Raw genomic sequence first — 15,516 nt, 5'->3', positions numbered from 1 at the left:
TGGACGATAGAAATGGGTAGAGGAACAACACACATGATAGGAGGTAAACCGAAGCATAAAAAAATGTGTAAATGGTAACATAATGTCTCGATAGCAACCGATGATACTGGTTTGTATACTAGTAAACAGTATCAGCTAGTTTGTAGATAGACATATGAGATACGGAACAAATGTTTCAGAGACCAATTTATACACTTGAAATTTGATACCTTTGGCAAAATAGAGCAAGTTCGAAAAAGGAAGTCCTCGCTGTGAATAAGGACAAACTCATGATCGTTTGTAAAAGTCATTTTCATATGCATATTCAGCAAAGACAATATATTGTTGTCGATGCTATTGTTAATCATAATAAATCACAAAGAAGTTGCTAAAAGAAAATAATATCATCGCTTCAATATCAAGGGATACGTGAACATTCCGAAGTATCAATCTTATAAATATATTTTTTATTAAACTAAATGGCAAATGCTGCCTATGGGTTTTTGCAAAGTGGAAGAGGTGTAGTTGAATGTTCATAAGCTAAATCAGATAGAGAAGTTTAAATCGTTTCACCAAGAATCTGAAGAATAGCAGAGTGCATATCCTGTGCGATTGAAGTCATGAGAGATGAAAATGAGCAAGCATATCAAATATGGTAAGATCTTAGATAAGATTGCAGGAATTCCAAAGGATAGAACAATTGCAATCAAACATGAATCTCCAAGAATATACTTTTATGGGGTCTGAAACTGAAACAGCATTGTCTATATAGTCTTAGATTTGGATAACACAAATGGCGTAAAACATAGATTAAATTCAGGTATGGCTTTACCGACCTAACAATCAACGTGCAAACTCCAAGAGACTCTAGCAAACAGGCTTCTAAAAAGTTCATTGAATATTGAACAATTGCTTGGCCAAATCGTTATTTAGTCGCAATTTTAGTTTTTGTGAGAAAGAGGGACTGAACACTTCACTTTTGTCTAGATTACCGTACATGAAATTGATCAAGTTAATGACACATGTTCTTTACCACGGAATGCATCTTTTTATTATCATTTATCTGGACTCACCTTTTTTCAATATTTGATCTTTCATTTGGATATTGGTAGTTAGGATGTGAGCCTAATAATCAGCCTAAACTGCTTTCACAAAACGGACTGTTCAAGTTTTGCAAAGTAACGACTTTTGGATTGAAGGGTTCTCTGGTTACGCTTTAGATGTTGATGGAGGCGGTGGTTATTGGTTTACAAAGGAACATCTGTCTCGTACATGTTCATCTCTACATATTGACGACATAATGGTGCATGTGCCAACCTTAAACAGTGTTTGATCGACTGTAAAGTGTGTCATTAAAATTAAAGCCTAAAAGTGTGAACTGTTCTCAAAACAAGTTATCTATTTGCGACACGTTATCTCTTCGGTAGGGATAGCTTCTAATCTGAAGACATAATTAAAAAAATCTGGACATTACCTACACTAATGCATGTTACGTATCTTAAAAATGCATTGCTTATGTCTTGCCTTCCTTTATTTTTTCATCAATTGACAGAAAGGATAAACACAATTTGGAATTTTGGGTCATCAATGCTCTTTAATTTTATACTTGGTGGTTTACTGACTACTAGTATATTGATCTGAGCGTCACTGATGAGTTTTATGTAGATCAAACCGCGTCTGGCGTATTAAGTTATATGCATGTTACCTTTGATAACTATTAGCATGTCGAAATGTATTATTGGATTGTTTATTTGTGAATTTCTCTGTCCTGAATGTTCTTGCATTTATTTGTACTGTAGTCCTGTTATGTAATGTTGTCTATTTAGTGCAATATTTATCATTGCCATAAAAGCACGAGGTTTAGTTAACCACAAAACCAGGTTATACCCAACATTATTTTTCTTAAAATGTCCTGTACCAAGTCAGGAAAATGGCAGTTGTTATCTTATAGTTCGTTTCTGTGTGTGTCACAATGTCGTTTGGGTTTTTGTTTCACTTTTTTTTTCTTTTGTTTCGTTGTTTTCCCCTTATATTTGATGTGTTTTCTTCGGTATTAGTTTGTAACCCGAATTTTTTTCCCCCCAATCAATTTATGACTTCCGAAAAGCGGTATAATATTATTGCCTTTATTTAAAGAAATAAGCAATGACAGGAGGCATTTGAATGCTGTAGATATACTACGATTCGTCTTCAAAATAGTATTTATCCAGGCTTAGCCTGACTCTTCTAAAATTCTCATACTTGATACAGATGCAAGTATTGAAACTCTGTGAGTTATAATATTACGAGATAATGATTGTAAAGAAAGACCAATAGTGTTTGAGAATAGGATTTTAACAAAACAAGGACACAGATAGTGTTGGAAACTATCGGAGCAAGATGGTTTCAAATTCATGAGACAACCCCTCAACGCCAAATATTAAACAGGATGAAAAGATACCTCTGATGATAAGAATAACCACTAGTTTAGAGGAGTCAAACATTTTTGCTTTTGTGGTAAGGCAAAGAAATGTGGACGAAGAAGCTCCGGGAAAGAATAGAGTTGAACAAGAAACCAGAGTTAAGGAAAATTCTGCTAAGTCGACGATTTGGTCAAGCAATTGTTCAATATTCAATGAACTTCTTATAAGCTTGTTTTGCCAGAGTATCTTTGAGTTTGCACGGTGCAGCTGTACCTGAATTTAATCTATATTTTACACCATTTTTTTTATCCAAATCTAAGATTAAATTTGATATTTAGCAATACAATTAGTATACTAGAAAAGAGCTGAATATTGATTCAACAAGCAAGTTAACCAAAACGTAAGAAAAGAACTGCTTTTGTCAGTTTGTTTTCGATTTATAAGTTTAACTGTTCCTCTGGTATCTTACGTCCCTCTTTTTTTCTTTTTTTGAGCCTGTAGGAAAACGGAACTTTAATCAGCTAATTTAAGTAACATAAACAATATTACTGGCCAAACGTTGTGCTGATATTAAGCAAAAAATGTCGGCTGTAATTGTCGGTTCCGAATCCGAGCTCTTTAACAAATGTTAGAGTAACGTTTTTTTTCGAACGTTTTGCAATGGACATTATTAATGAGGTTCCTTTAAGCAGGAGGGAAAACAATCATTATTTCAGAAGGTACATATTTCAAAGTATGATGCAAATTGAACCGAAGCGTTTATAATGCGAAAATGGATGAACAACTATGACTTTTGTTGATGAAGCTTTTTAAGGACATATATGTTTGTATTTGCAACTCGTAAAACGATGGGCTAATTAGAAAGTCCACAAGCTTGTCCATTTTACCCATACGAAATGGCCTTACCAGGCAATGCAAGGTCAACAGAGGCCGGATGATTTGAGGCCTTTAATTGGACGAGAAATTTTTAAATCAATGTCGAAAGATGTGACAATTGGAGTAAGGAATGTACATGTAGAACACAGGCATCTGTATTGACAATTGTCTGTCAGCAAAGTTTCACGCAAAATAACACCACACACTGATAGAAAGGGAAGCGATTGGAACAAAGTGATTCAGAAAATATGGATTACATGTCTCGTTAGTGTCCGAGTTGTTGAAGCAACGAGTGTTAATTTCACATTTTTGTTCAAATCTCAAGAAATGAGATAACAGTGGCTTTAAAAAATGAACATTTATATGGTAAACAACGGCAGTCTGTAAATACTCACTAGGGCATGGAGTAGTGGCGATGATGATGATGATAATAAATAAATTGACATTAGTTATCAAAGGTACCAGAATTATAATTTAGTATGCCAGACGCGCGTTTCGTCTACATAAGACTCATCAGTGACGCTCATATCAAAATATTTATAAAGCCAAACAAGTAAAAAGTTGAAGAGCATTAAGGATCCAAAAGTCCAAAAAGTTGTGCCAAATACAGCAAAGGTAATCTTTGCCTGGGATAAGAAAATCCTTAGTTTTTTGGTAAATTAAAAGTTTTGTAAACAGGAATTAATAAAATGACCACGTGCACATTAATGATATTCATGTCAACACCAAAGTGTTGACTACTGGGCTGGTGATACCCTCGGGGACGAAACGTCCACCAGCAGTGGCATCGACCCAGTGGTGTAAATAGTTATCAAAGGTACCAGGATTATAATTTAGTACGCCAGACGCGCGTTTCGTCTACATAAGACTCATCAGTGACGCTCAAATCAAAATATGTATAAAGCCAAACAAGTAAAAAGTTGAAGAGCATTGAGGATCCAAAAGTCCAAAAAGTTGTGCCAAATACGGCAAAGGTAATCTATGCCTGGGATAAGAAACAGAATTGATAAAATGACCACGTGCACATTAATGATATTCATGTCAACACCGAAGTGTTGACTACTTGGCTGGTGACACCCTCGGGGACCAAACGTCAACCAGCAGTGGCATCAACCCAGTGGTGTAAATAGTTATCATAACATATATGAAATTGTGTCACATTGATTATTAAGGAAAAACAGTAGTATACCGCGGTTCGAAAGTCATAAATCGATTGAGAGAAAACAAATCCGGTTTACAAACTAAAACCGAGGGAAACACATCAACTACAAAAGAAAAACAATGAAACAATAGAAACATTAAAGTGCAACATTAACCATGCAATAGACTTAACATGAAAATAAGACAACATTTGCTCTTTCCATATGAGATCAGGTGTATGGGTCAATGAACACTCATGTCACATCTATTTTCAAACGGACACAACCCTGAACAATCATAGTACTGTTCTATGATACAATAAAGTTTCATCCAAAGATATTTCACTATACTGGATTCCCGGTGTCCTTACAAACACATTTCAATTGCTTCGTTTAACAAAAGCTCTGCAAGACAAAAACAAAAATATCAACAAAAAAGAATTTGTTGTAATTTACCAATGTTTCTCTGTATCGAACAGTGGGTCTATATATAAAACAAATATTTTTTTCTGTTGGACCACAACTGCATTTCTATTGAATCTCAGAATCGGCTGATTCAATATTATTGAATTTCATGAAGGAATTATTGTGCTTTGGGTTTAATAACATTTATTCGACCAAACGTTTTTGTTCTTTTCACCTGTACTACTAGTACTTGAAAAGTCCATACTTAGAGAAGGAACTAGCTTGAATGTTATTATTGACTTATCTCCCTTCGTATATGTTTTCATCCTATCTATTAAAAACAAAATTATCAAATATTGACAAAGATTTCATTCCTGGGAAAACTTGAATGAAACATGGACCCAAGTCAATAATGCTACATGTCAATTATGGTTGGCCATAATGGAGATCATCTTATAAGAAAAGTCCTCTACATTGATCTATATAATACAATAAAAATACCGAACTGAAAGGAAAATTCAAATTTGAAATTTAAAAGCTCAAACGTATTAAATGAATGGAAAACAACTGTTAACTCATATTTCTGACTTGGTACAGGAATACAGAAAATGCTGGTCAAAATATGGTTTTATAGCTAGCTAAGCATCTCACTTGTATGACAGTCGCATACAATTCCAATTACATTGACAACAATGTGTGAACAAAACTAACCGCCAACATAGGTAAAAATGTCAAAAATAGTGTTAAATATATATGCAATGGTAACAGTTTACGCCAAAAGCACATTACCAAAAACGGACTAAACGATAAAGGTGAACAATTTACAAAAACAAATATCAGAACACTATTAAACGTAAGTATAAATTATAAAACTTTGGATTGTTAAAGAAAAGAACAACATCAATATATCTCAAATGAAAATAAATGATCTGTCGTCTTTCATCTTGTTGTTTTGGCATGTGTCTTGAAGAATTCCGACTCATATGAAAAGAGTAGAGGTCAGCAAGGAATTGCGTACAGTTTGTTCCCGTGGGAATGCCGTCAATTTATTGAAAAAGGTCTACTTACATATTCACCAAATATGTTATCAATAAGAAACTTTAGCATACTGTTCACCTTACAAAATATGGAGTATGGTATTCTGGAGAAATTAATGCATAGAGTATGCTACCATTTTTATATTGAAAAGCATTGTGGATTATTTCTTTTAGACATTTGTTTTCCAATTTTACATGGGGGAATGGTGGTACAAAGGATTAAAAAATCAAGTTCTGAGAGAACTTATTTCAGAGAACGATCAAAATTTAAAATTATCCAGAAGTTATAAAGATTGTTTTAGAAACCACATTTGGTTAACACCACTACCCGAGTAAACAGTTTCACAGTATTTCAGAAGACCCTCTTTCACTGCGTACATATTTTTTGTCAATCTAATGGACAATCCCTTTGTAGAACATGCAGATGAGGCGGCAATTTACCTTTGTTTGCACGGAATTTTAAGAGGTTTAATATATTCAATACAAACAAGGTAAGTCCTCAGATTTGCTGTTATTGTCATGTTCATTGAAGCAATGAATGACTTATTTGCAAAAATCTCAACCATGTCAAGTGATATGTTTCTGTTTGTGGGATCACCTGAAGGCTCATTTATTCCTAAGTTTTTTTACAAGACACCAAACCTCAAACCTAACTACAAAAACTTTCTAATATTCATTTAACAATGATTGCTTAATGGTTGCTTAACGTGCAGCAGCAAATATTTCATACATGTTTAAAACTATCACATTGAACGACAAAAGGTACAGTCATTGTCAGGTTGCAAGCAACAGACACGCCTTTCAATCTGGTCAATTGAGTAATTCATATAAATAACATGTGAATTGTGATTGCCAATGAGGCAACAACTAACAATGAGTTCATAAGAGTATCAGACCAATTGAAGTAGATGTAAGGAACTATAGGCAATTTGACCTATAACATCCAGTATCTTTAGAAAACCTCATCACCCAAATATTAGCATTGTTTTTTTCAATAAAGTTATTGATGAGAGAATAATGACGTCAGGATAAACTTATTATTTTACGTTTTCTGACATCTGGCATACAGGAAAAACATATTTTTCTTTTAAGGCTGTCCACCTTTAAAAAATACGAAGTTTTGTACAATTGTTTATTTGTGTGTTTCTCTGTTCTGTATGCTCTTCTATTTATTTGTATTGTAGTCCTGTTATGTATTGTTGTCATTTTAGTGTTATATTTAACATTACTATAAAGACTACCCACAAAACCAGGTTCAACCCACCATTGTTTTCTTAAAATGTCCTGTACTAATTTTTAGGAAAATGGCTATTGTTATTTTATAGTTCGTGTCTGTGCGTGTTGCATTGCCGTTTTTGTTTGTTTGTTGCACTTTAGTGTTTCTTTTGTTTCGTTGTTCTCCTCTTATATTTGATGTGTTTCCCTCAGTTTTAGTTTGTAACTCGGATTTTTTTCTTTCTCAATCAATTGATGAATTTCGAACAGGAGTATACTACTGTTTCCTTTATTCATATAACTGGTCAATTTGATTTGTTGAAAGTCTGTAATATAAGGGTTTTATTTTTTAAGTATCACATACAGTTTACATGATCAATTATCCTTGTAAATGAAAGGTCAGATGAACCCTGCTAGACAGACCTGTTAACCTTACAGTCATATAATAAACAAAGCAAACTTAGGTCTATTGCGTAAACTATCTGAGAATTAGACACAACATTGACTACTGAACTATGTAAACAAGCTCATGGTCAGATGAACCTTGCCAAAATAACATGTTCATCTAATACATTCCATAGACCAATTATTGTGGCCATTTTGCAGAAAGTATATGAGAAACACCAAACCAAATAAACTCTAGTTTTGATCAATGAACCATGGGTATGAGGCCAATCTTAGATGAACCCTGCCAGACAGACATGTTAATGTCGATGGATATGTAGATTTTTTCCTCACAAGTATCCTTTACACCAAATATAGTTTTTCCTGTAACTCATAACTAATGAGTATTTCACATGATAATAAAACTTTACATTTTTTTCAAGCAGCTAATAGATATGATGACGTGGTATGAGTGCTAATGATACAACTCTCCATCCAAGTCACAGTTTGTAAAAGTAAACCATTACAGGTCAAGATCAATGAAAATGAGGCAGACAGAAACTCTGCAGCAAAGTGCATGTGCATACAAGGTATGGCATTTAGGTCACTTGTAGTTTTGAAATATAAAGCTTCATACAAAGTTTACACTGCCTGTTAGTCATCTCAGTGTCTTACATTCTACTAATTTTGTGACTGGAATAATAACAACCACCTCAAACTAAATCAATTGAAATATTTTATATTGTAAACTTTTTTGAGTTCACAATATTTGGAATATTTTTCTTTGTATGGCAATAGAAGCCAGCATCCCAACTTTCAACATTGACAATTGCATTGTGTATAAAGAGCTTATCTATACCCAAAAAGATCTTTATCTGGAGGGGTAAAGAATGGCATCATTGTAAAAGCAGTAAAGCAGGCCCTATTCCATTCTATATTTTCACAAGGCTAAAACAGGAAATTAATCAAATAGTACATGCAATGTTTAGTTTTGTGCTGTACTGTTTGTTTTTATTTCCTTGTTTATTGTCTAGTGTCAATTGTTCCATTCATATTCACAAAGAGAAACATTCAACACTTAATATAATTGGTCTAGCAAGGTTGGAAATTTGGACTGGCACTTGAAAACAATACAATATTTGATAGGGATCCAGGTTTTGCCTGACAACATGGCAACCAGGACCCTTTTATACTGTAGAATCATGGAAAAAATAGACACATATTAAAATATTTATTACAAAGATTTTATTTCCTTGAGATTTTAACACAATATACAAAAGACATATTTAATCCTAAATGCAACAGGAGTATTACCAAATGTGTTTCCTTTAGGAATGTAATAATGACAACATATAAAGTGGTGACGTACTATCATCAACCTTCGGAAGTGTTATTGCTACACAAATTCTGGTTCGTCATTTAAATTCTTTATAAAAGAAATAAGGCAAGACAACTTATGATCTATCTGTAACTTCGATTTAGCATGGAAAAGATAATTTTAGTCAAAATATTGAAAACAATAATTATTTACTTTGCAGATTTTTTTAAATGAAATATCATATGTTCTTATAAAAAAAGCCAAGGTATCCATTGATTGAATAACAATATTCTTCAGTAACAAAATGTGAGTAGCAATAAAATATTGTCTGAATGAAATTAAGCATAAATACTGACCAAGAGTTCAATGCCATTTAGTAAGATTGTGAAAAGTACAAATATATAGTTTTTGTTGTGTGGTAGTAGTGACCTCATAATCTGTACTCGAAAATTTTTGAATTTGATTTATTTTTGTATTCCTGATATGTGGTAGATATAAAATTTTCATTGAATTGTTTTTTTCAAATCTTTTTTTCTTCTGATATTTGAAAAGACACAAGTTGTATAAAAACACTTTTAATATACTGTTTTTTTTTTTAATCTCTTAATAAAACAGGTATATGAGGTCACTTGGTGATGTAAAATGGAATCAAATGGGTAATACTGCAAAATTAAAAGCACTTCCACACACCAAACATAAAAAGCATGCACAACTCAGATCATAATAAATATGTGTTTAACACAAAACATACAACAATGTACAATAATTCCCTGCTTTGGTTCATTATTTATGAGCTTTGATTCATGATAGATTTTCTCATAAAATTATCTTTTATGATGTTTTTCATATGATACTTTGTTGTTAAAACATACCTCACATATCCATAGAGCATGATTTAATGAAGACTCTCCATATAAACTTGGTGCTAATTATCAATTTTTTACTTTCAAAAAACTTATATTTTATCATAAGTTGGCCCCGTACATAATAAAACTGAAAAAATTTACCAATCAAGCGAAGCAACAATAATATACACACTATATAATACAAGCTATTGGCCAACCTTTTTAAAAAGGCTTAATTCTCAAAAGCAGATTGAATATTTACTCAAACAGGTCAATATATACACATTTAATTAATGTTACCATTTTAAATGATTTATACCAATTTTATCAATATTGTGTTTTTTTTCTAAATTTGGTCAAATAAAGAGACTTTAAAATATTAACTTTTTGTTAAAATTAACAGCAAGGTTTTTTTCATGGGTCCAAAATGCCAAGCATCTGAAAGTGAGGCTTATACATGACTTCACTTTGACAAAATATATCTTTCAACTGTATAGGAGAATCACTTTCCTGTTTTGCTGTATTTTGGACATACTTTGCTAGTGCAAAAAAAAAAGGACTTTGTGGTAAACAGAATTAAGCCTTTTCAAAAATATTTACACCAATACAAACACATGGTTATACTGAAATTACTTGACAACCAAATTTTAATCACTTCAAACCAACATAATTTAAGTTCACTTTTTTTTACTTCAAATTTTAAATATATAGGAACACCCTAAATATGTTGATATATAGATATTACAAACAAATCCTTATCAGGTGGATAAGTTAATATATCTCCAACTGTGGATTCATTTATTTTTCGTGGATTGAGGAAAACTTGTATATTTGTGGATAATTGATTTCATGGTTATTGCCAATCTCTGCATTCAAAGCTTTTAAAAAATCTGCAATTCGTTGAACATTTTTGAATTCATGGTTCGCCTGTAACCATGAAACCCACGAAAATTGGTATCCAACGAATTATAATGAATCCACAGTATTCAGTTTTTGTACAAAACTATTGCTCAAACTAATATGCTTTTTTAATTGACAAATTAAAGACATAGTCATAACTAAACATATTTCATATCAATACATGCATATTTAATTATTGTAATTATTCACATATGTTAACCATAAAACACATTTCAAATCACATAAATTTAACCAGTTTCTTATGCATGTATTAATCAGTAAATATAACTCAGATTTAAAACAGACATTGATATTTCCCAAAAGGTTTGATTTGGTAACAGAAAATTATTAAAATTAACTTTTGCCAAAAGTCGTGAGATAGCACAAGAATGAAAACAGATTAACATGAAATCCTTGTGACGAGGGATAGCTGCCCATAATGTGATAACGGTATATGATTAAATGAAGAAACCTCTATGTACAATCTTTAGATGGTCAAATACAACAAATGCGGACCTGCCACCCAGAATAATAAATTTAAAAGTTTTTTGGTAATTTTATTTTATCTGGTGGTCCTCATGCCTTATATCATTATTTCGTAGAAAAAAAATCATTCATGCTCGTTTTATCAATGGCCCTATCTAAATGTTTTACATTATTCAATATTTATCGTATTTTAAGTTGTTCTAGTTTAAAAATTCCTGTCAATGAATTATGTAAATTACACGATTTCTTTCAATGTTGAAATATAACAGGATAACAAGGAAATATATGCAAATAATATTAGTGTTAGAATTATCCAACAAACAGAATCTATAATACATCTAATTAAGGCAAATAAGTTTATGTAACAAAATTAACTCTAATTTTTAAGATTTAAAGCAAAAAAATATTCCATAATGGGAAAAATGCTCTCTCTCTCTCATTAAAATATAACCCCAAGGAAACAAAGTTAGGAAAAATTTCCCATAACCCCTAATGCTTCCAAAAATATCAAGATCAATCATTTGAGAAAGTAAGCATTATGTTAATACAAAATTAATTACATCAATTTACATAGTAAAATTCATTATTACATAACAAAATCCTGTAGTGGCAGTGTTCAAACTGAATTTCAATTTTACAAAGCTGCAATTTTCCTTTTGAAGTTGTAAGAAATGTCATCTCATGTACTTGATTTGTTATCAAATTCACCTTGATCTAAATTGTACGGGAAAAGTTGTTATAAAAATACCTTTTCTCCATCTATCTTAACATGATCTCATATAGTACTGTAATGTGAATACCCTGAAGGCTTTATTGGCTCGTAGACTTAAAATTTCTGATCAACTTGATCAAGATATCACATTTGTTATAATAATTTCACAAATATGTGATGAAATTTATAAAAAAAATTGAGACCAAATAAATTACATAAATAGATTCTTAAAAATTTCTGTACAATTGATTCAGTATGATACAAAAATGTGAAAAACGTGACTGTTATGAATCAAATTTGGCTAATGATACTGTTAGAGTTGTTATCTATAGGCACTATCTATGGCTAGCTGGACCATTCGCACTCCTTCCACTGGGAAACGGTAACGACATTTCAATATCCACAAGCAATGAGAAATGATCCGATGGAATATGTGGATGTGGACACCCTACAACTTTGTTCTGACGGAACCATCCCTCGTCTAGTGGACCAAGCATTCCAAGCAGATTGAAGTGTTCCCGTGAATAGAAAATATAGTCAATGACACCCTTGAAGTCGTACCTGCAAAACAAATTAATTATATTAAATAAACGAACATCATCATATTTAATATACCAATATCAGTAATATATCTACAGAAAACAAACCCATTAAAGTGTTTTAATGTTTCACAATAATAATAAATAATTATTAAACTTATTCTACTTTTTTTCAGTTTATAGACTCCTATCCGACATAAGTTCAGTTCTAATTACAAAATTTACTAGCAATAATAATATTTCTAAACGTTTCATAACAATTTTTTAATAAATATTTAATTAATTTTTCACCTATCTATAACCATGCCTGATATATATACAAAAGATTCCAATTATACATTGGAGAAATAATCAGAGAGAGGAGGAAAAACATCAAAACAATGGAATCCTATAAACTTAAAACAAACAGCAATATTTATGTGTTTTATCAACAATCATTCTTATAAAAAATAAATGTCAGAGTTATTTGACGTGTCAATAATTTCACAATAATATAAATAAGGAAGTGGTTTGTGTTTGTTTTTGTATCAATAAAGGCATTTGACGAATAAACTTAATGATTTATAGTGTTTTGCTTTCAATCTACAATATCTCTTATATTTTATCAAATATTTGATTGTGAATTGTTGACATTCAATGCCACAAACTTATTTTTCAGTCTCCTTTATATCACATGGAAAACAATTATCAAATTTGATTTAAAAAAAAATATGAATATTTATAAAGTTGACTATATTATATAGATTTCAACATTTGTCTATATATGTGGTCTTCTGAACTCAATATAGAGCAAATAAAGGGTTCAATCAATCTGTTCATAGGTTTCGGTATGTTTTTTTTATGTTTACAGTTGAAAATAAAAATACTTACGTGTAGTTTGTAAAAGGCATGATATCGTCGTAAGCTTTGTTAAGGCGGAAATCATGAGAAAGAATATCTTTTTCATTTTTCACACATATTCTGTGCAGAATTTCCTCATAGCTGATTTCTTTAAAATCAATATGATTGTTTGCCACTTTTCCAGAAACTAGATATTCCACTACCCCTGTAAAATACAATGAATGTATAATTTTAATGAAATTGATAATAAAACACTCAAATCCCCTTATGTTTTAAACAAAGATTTTCATCATTTGGTCAATGTACTGAATATTAGTAACATATTCTGCATTAAAAGCATTCATATTTACAAATATATATAAGTTCATTATAGAAATGTGAAGCAAGTAACATTGGGATTTTTTTTAGGACCTCTATTTAAATTTAAGGAATAAGTATCATAACAAAGTTCAGATTTGTACTTTATTTGAGAAAATGTAAAATTCTCAACGAATCAATTCCCATAACTCTGGAATGACCATATTTCAAATTGTAAAAGTCTTTCTTCTATCTATTGCATGTGAATTAGTTATAACAATTTGAGTCATCATACAAAGGAAATGTAGAGGGAATGAAAGATGGACTAATGTTAACCATTGTATGTCCCGTCTTATAAAATAGTTCAATGCCATAATATATTTTGTATAGACTATTTAAAACTCAGATAAAAATGTGACAGTTTTGTTACCGAGTTCAATGTATCATTATGTAAAGGTTAATATCAATACTATTTAAGTGCATGTACATGTATTTGTAGTGTCGATAACCTATAAAAAATCTGTTACAAGTACTCGTGGTTTTATAATGCATACAATTTGAAGGACAAGTTTAAATATTTGTGGTAAATGACAATGGCTAAGAAATTATATACAAATGACCTACAAACCTGCTTTGTATAAAACCCAATAAAATCTGTTTTAACTAAAACTTGACACGATTCAGAACCCTATATGTTTAAGCAAATTTAACCATTTTGAACACTACCCATACAATCTATGTCAGATACTTAGTCATGATAATAATAACGAAATTATCCAAAAGCAAACATTTTTTAGCATCAAAGGATTTGATAACATAATGGTGAAAGCAATTTGATATCGTCAAACTTTAACTTTGCACATTTTCACAATGTGCTTACTCTCACTTTCACTTTGAAAGGTATAAAACTTTCTACTTAAACGTAATCCTTGTCTTGAATATTTACCTGAGTCAGGGAGAGAGTTGAGATCACCACACATAATGAGTGGTATAGTATTGTGTCTTGAATATATACCTGAGTCAGGGAGGGAGTTGAGATCACCACACATAATGAGTGGTATAGTATTGTGTGTTGAATATATACCTGAGTCAGGGAGAGAGTTGAGATCACCACACATAATGAGTGGTATAGTATTGTGTCTTGAATATATACCTGAGTCAGGGAGAGAGTTGAGATCACCACACATAATGAGTGGTATAGTATTGTGTCTTGAATATATACCTGCGTCAGGGAGAGAATTGAGATCACCACACATAATGAGTGGTATAGTATTGTGTCTTGAATATATACCTGAGTCAGGGAGAGAGTTGAGATCACCACACATAATGAGTGGTATAGCATTGTGTCTTGAATATATACCTGAGTCAGGGAGAGAGTTGAGATCACCACACATAATGAGTGGTATAGTATTGTGTCTTGATTATTTACCTGAGTCAGGGAGAAAGTTGAGATCACCACACATAATGAGTGGTATAGTACTGTGTCTTGAATATATACCTGAGTCGGGGAGAGAGTTGAGATCACCACACATAATGAGTGGTATAGTATTGTGTCTTGTATTTATACCTGAGTCAGGGAGAGAGTTGAGATCACCACACATAATGAGTGCTATAGTATTGTGTCTTGAATATATACCTGAGTCAGGGAGAGAGTTGAGATCACCACACATAATGAGTGGTATAGTATTGTGTCTTGACTATATACCTGAGTCAGGGAGAGAGTTGAGATCACCACACATAATGAGTGGTATAGTATTGTGTCTTGTATATATACCTGAGTCAGGGAGAGAGTTGAGATCACCACACATAATGAGTGCTATAGTATTGTGTCTTGAATATATACCTGAGTCAGGGAGAGAGTTGAGATCACCACACATAATGAGTGGTATAGTATTGTGTCTTGACTATATACCTGAGTCAGGGAGAGAGCTGAGATCACCACACATAATGAGTGGTATAGTATTGTGTCTTGAATATATACCTGAGTCAGGGAGGGAGTTGAGATCACCACACATAATGAGTGGTATAGTATTGTGTCTTGAATATATACCTGAGTCAGGGAGAGAGTTGAGATCACCACACATAATGAGTGGTATAGTATTGTGTCTTGACTATATACCTGAGTCAGGGAGAGAGCTGAGA

General features: G+C 32.0%; 1 protein-coding gene across 6 annotated transcripts in view; it reads right to left on the bottom strand.

Annotated features, from left to right (window-relative positions):
• Nucleotides 1-8,659: 8,659 nt before the first annotated feature.
• LOC134725588 (CCR4-NOT transcription complex subunit 6-like) overlaps nt 8,660-15,516 on the bottom strand; it is an 83,030-nt gene continuing 76,173 nt past the window's right edge. For all 6 annotated transcript variants that reach the window (XM_063589535.1, XM_063589536.1, XM_063589537.1 and 3 more), the window contains 2 exons: nt 13,108-13,282; nt 8,660-12,259 (listed from right to left, as the gene is read on the bottom strand). In XM_063589535.1, coding sequence (XP_063445605.1) covers nt 12,034-12,259; nt 13,108-13,282 — 401 coding nt within the window. In that variant the 3' untranslated portion in view covers nt 8,660-12,033. The remainder of the gene's footprint in view (nt 12,260-13,107; nt 13,283-15,516) is intronic.

Source organism: Mytilus trossulus, chromosome 7, assembly GCF_036588685.1.
Source record: "Mytilus trossulus isolate FHL-02 chromosome 7, PNRI_Mtr1.1.1.hap1, whole genome shotgun sequence".
NCBI classification, from domain to species: Eukaryota; Metazoa; Mollusca; class Bivalvia; order Mytilida; family Mytilidae; genus Mytilus; species Mytilus trossulus.
Note: the sequence above shows the minus strand (reverse complement) of the source record. Positions and strands in the feature narration are given on the sequence as shown.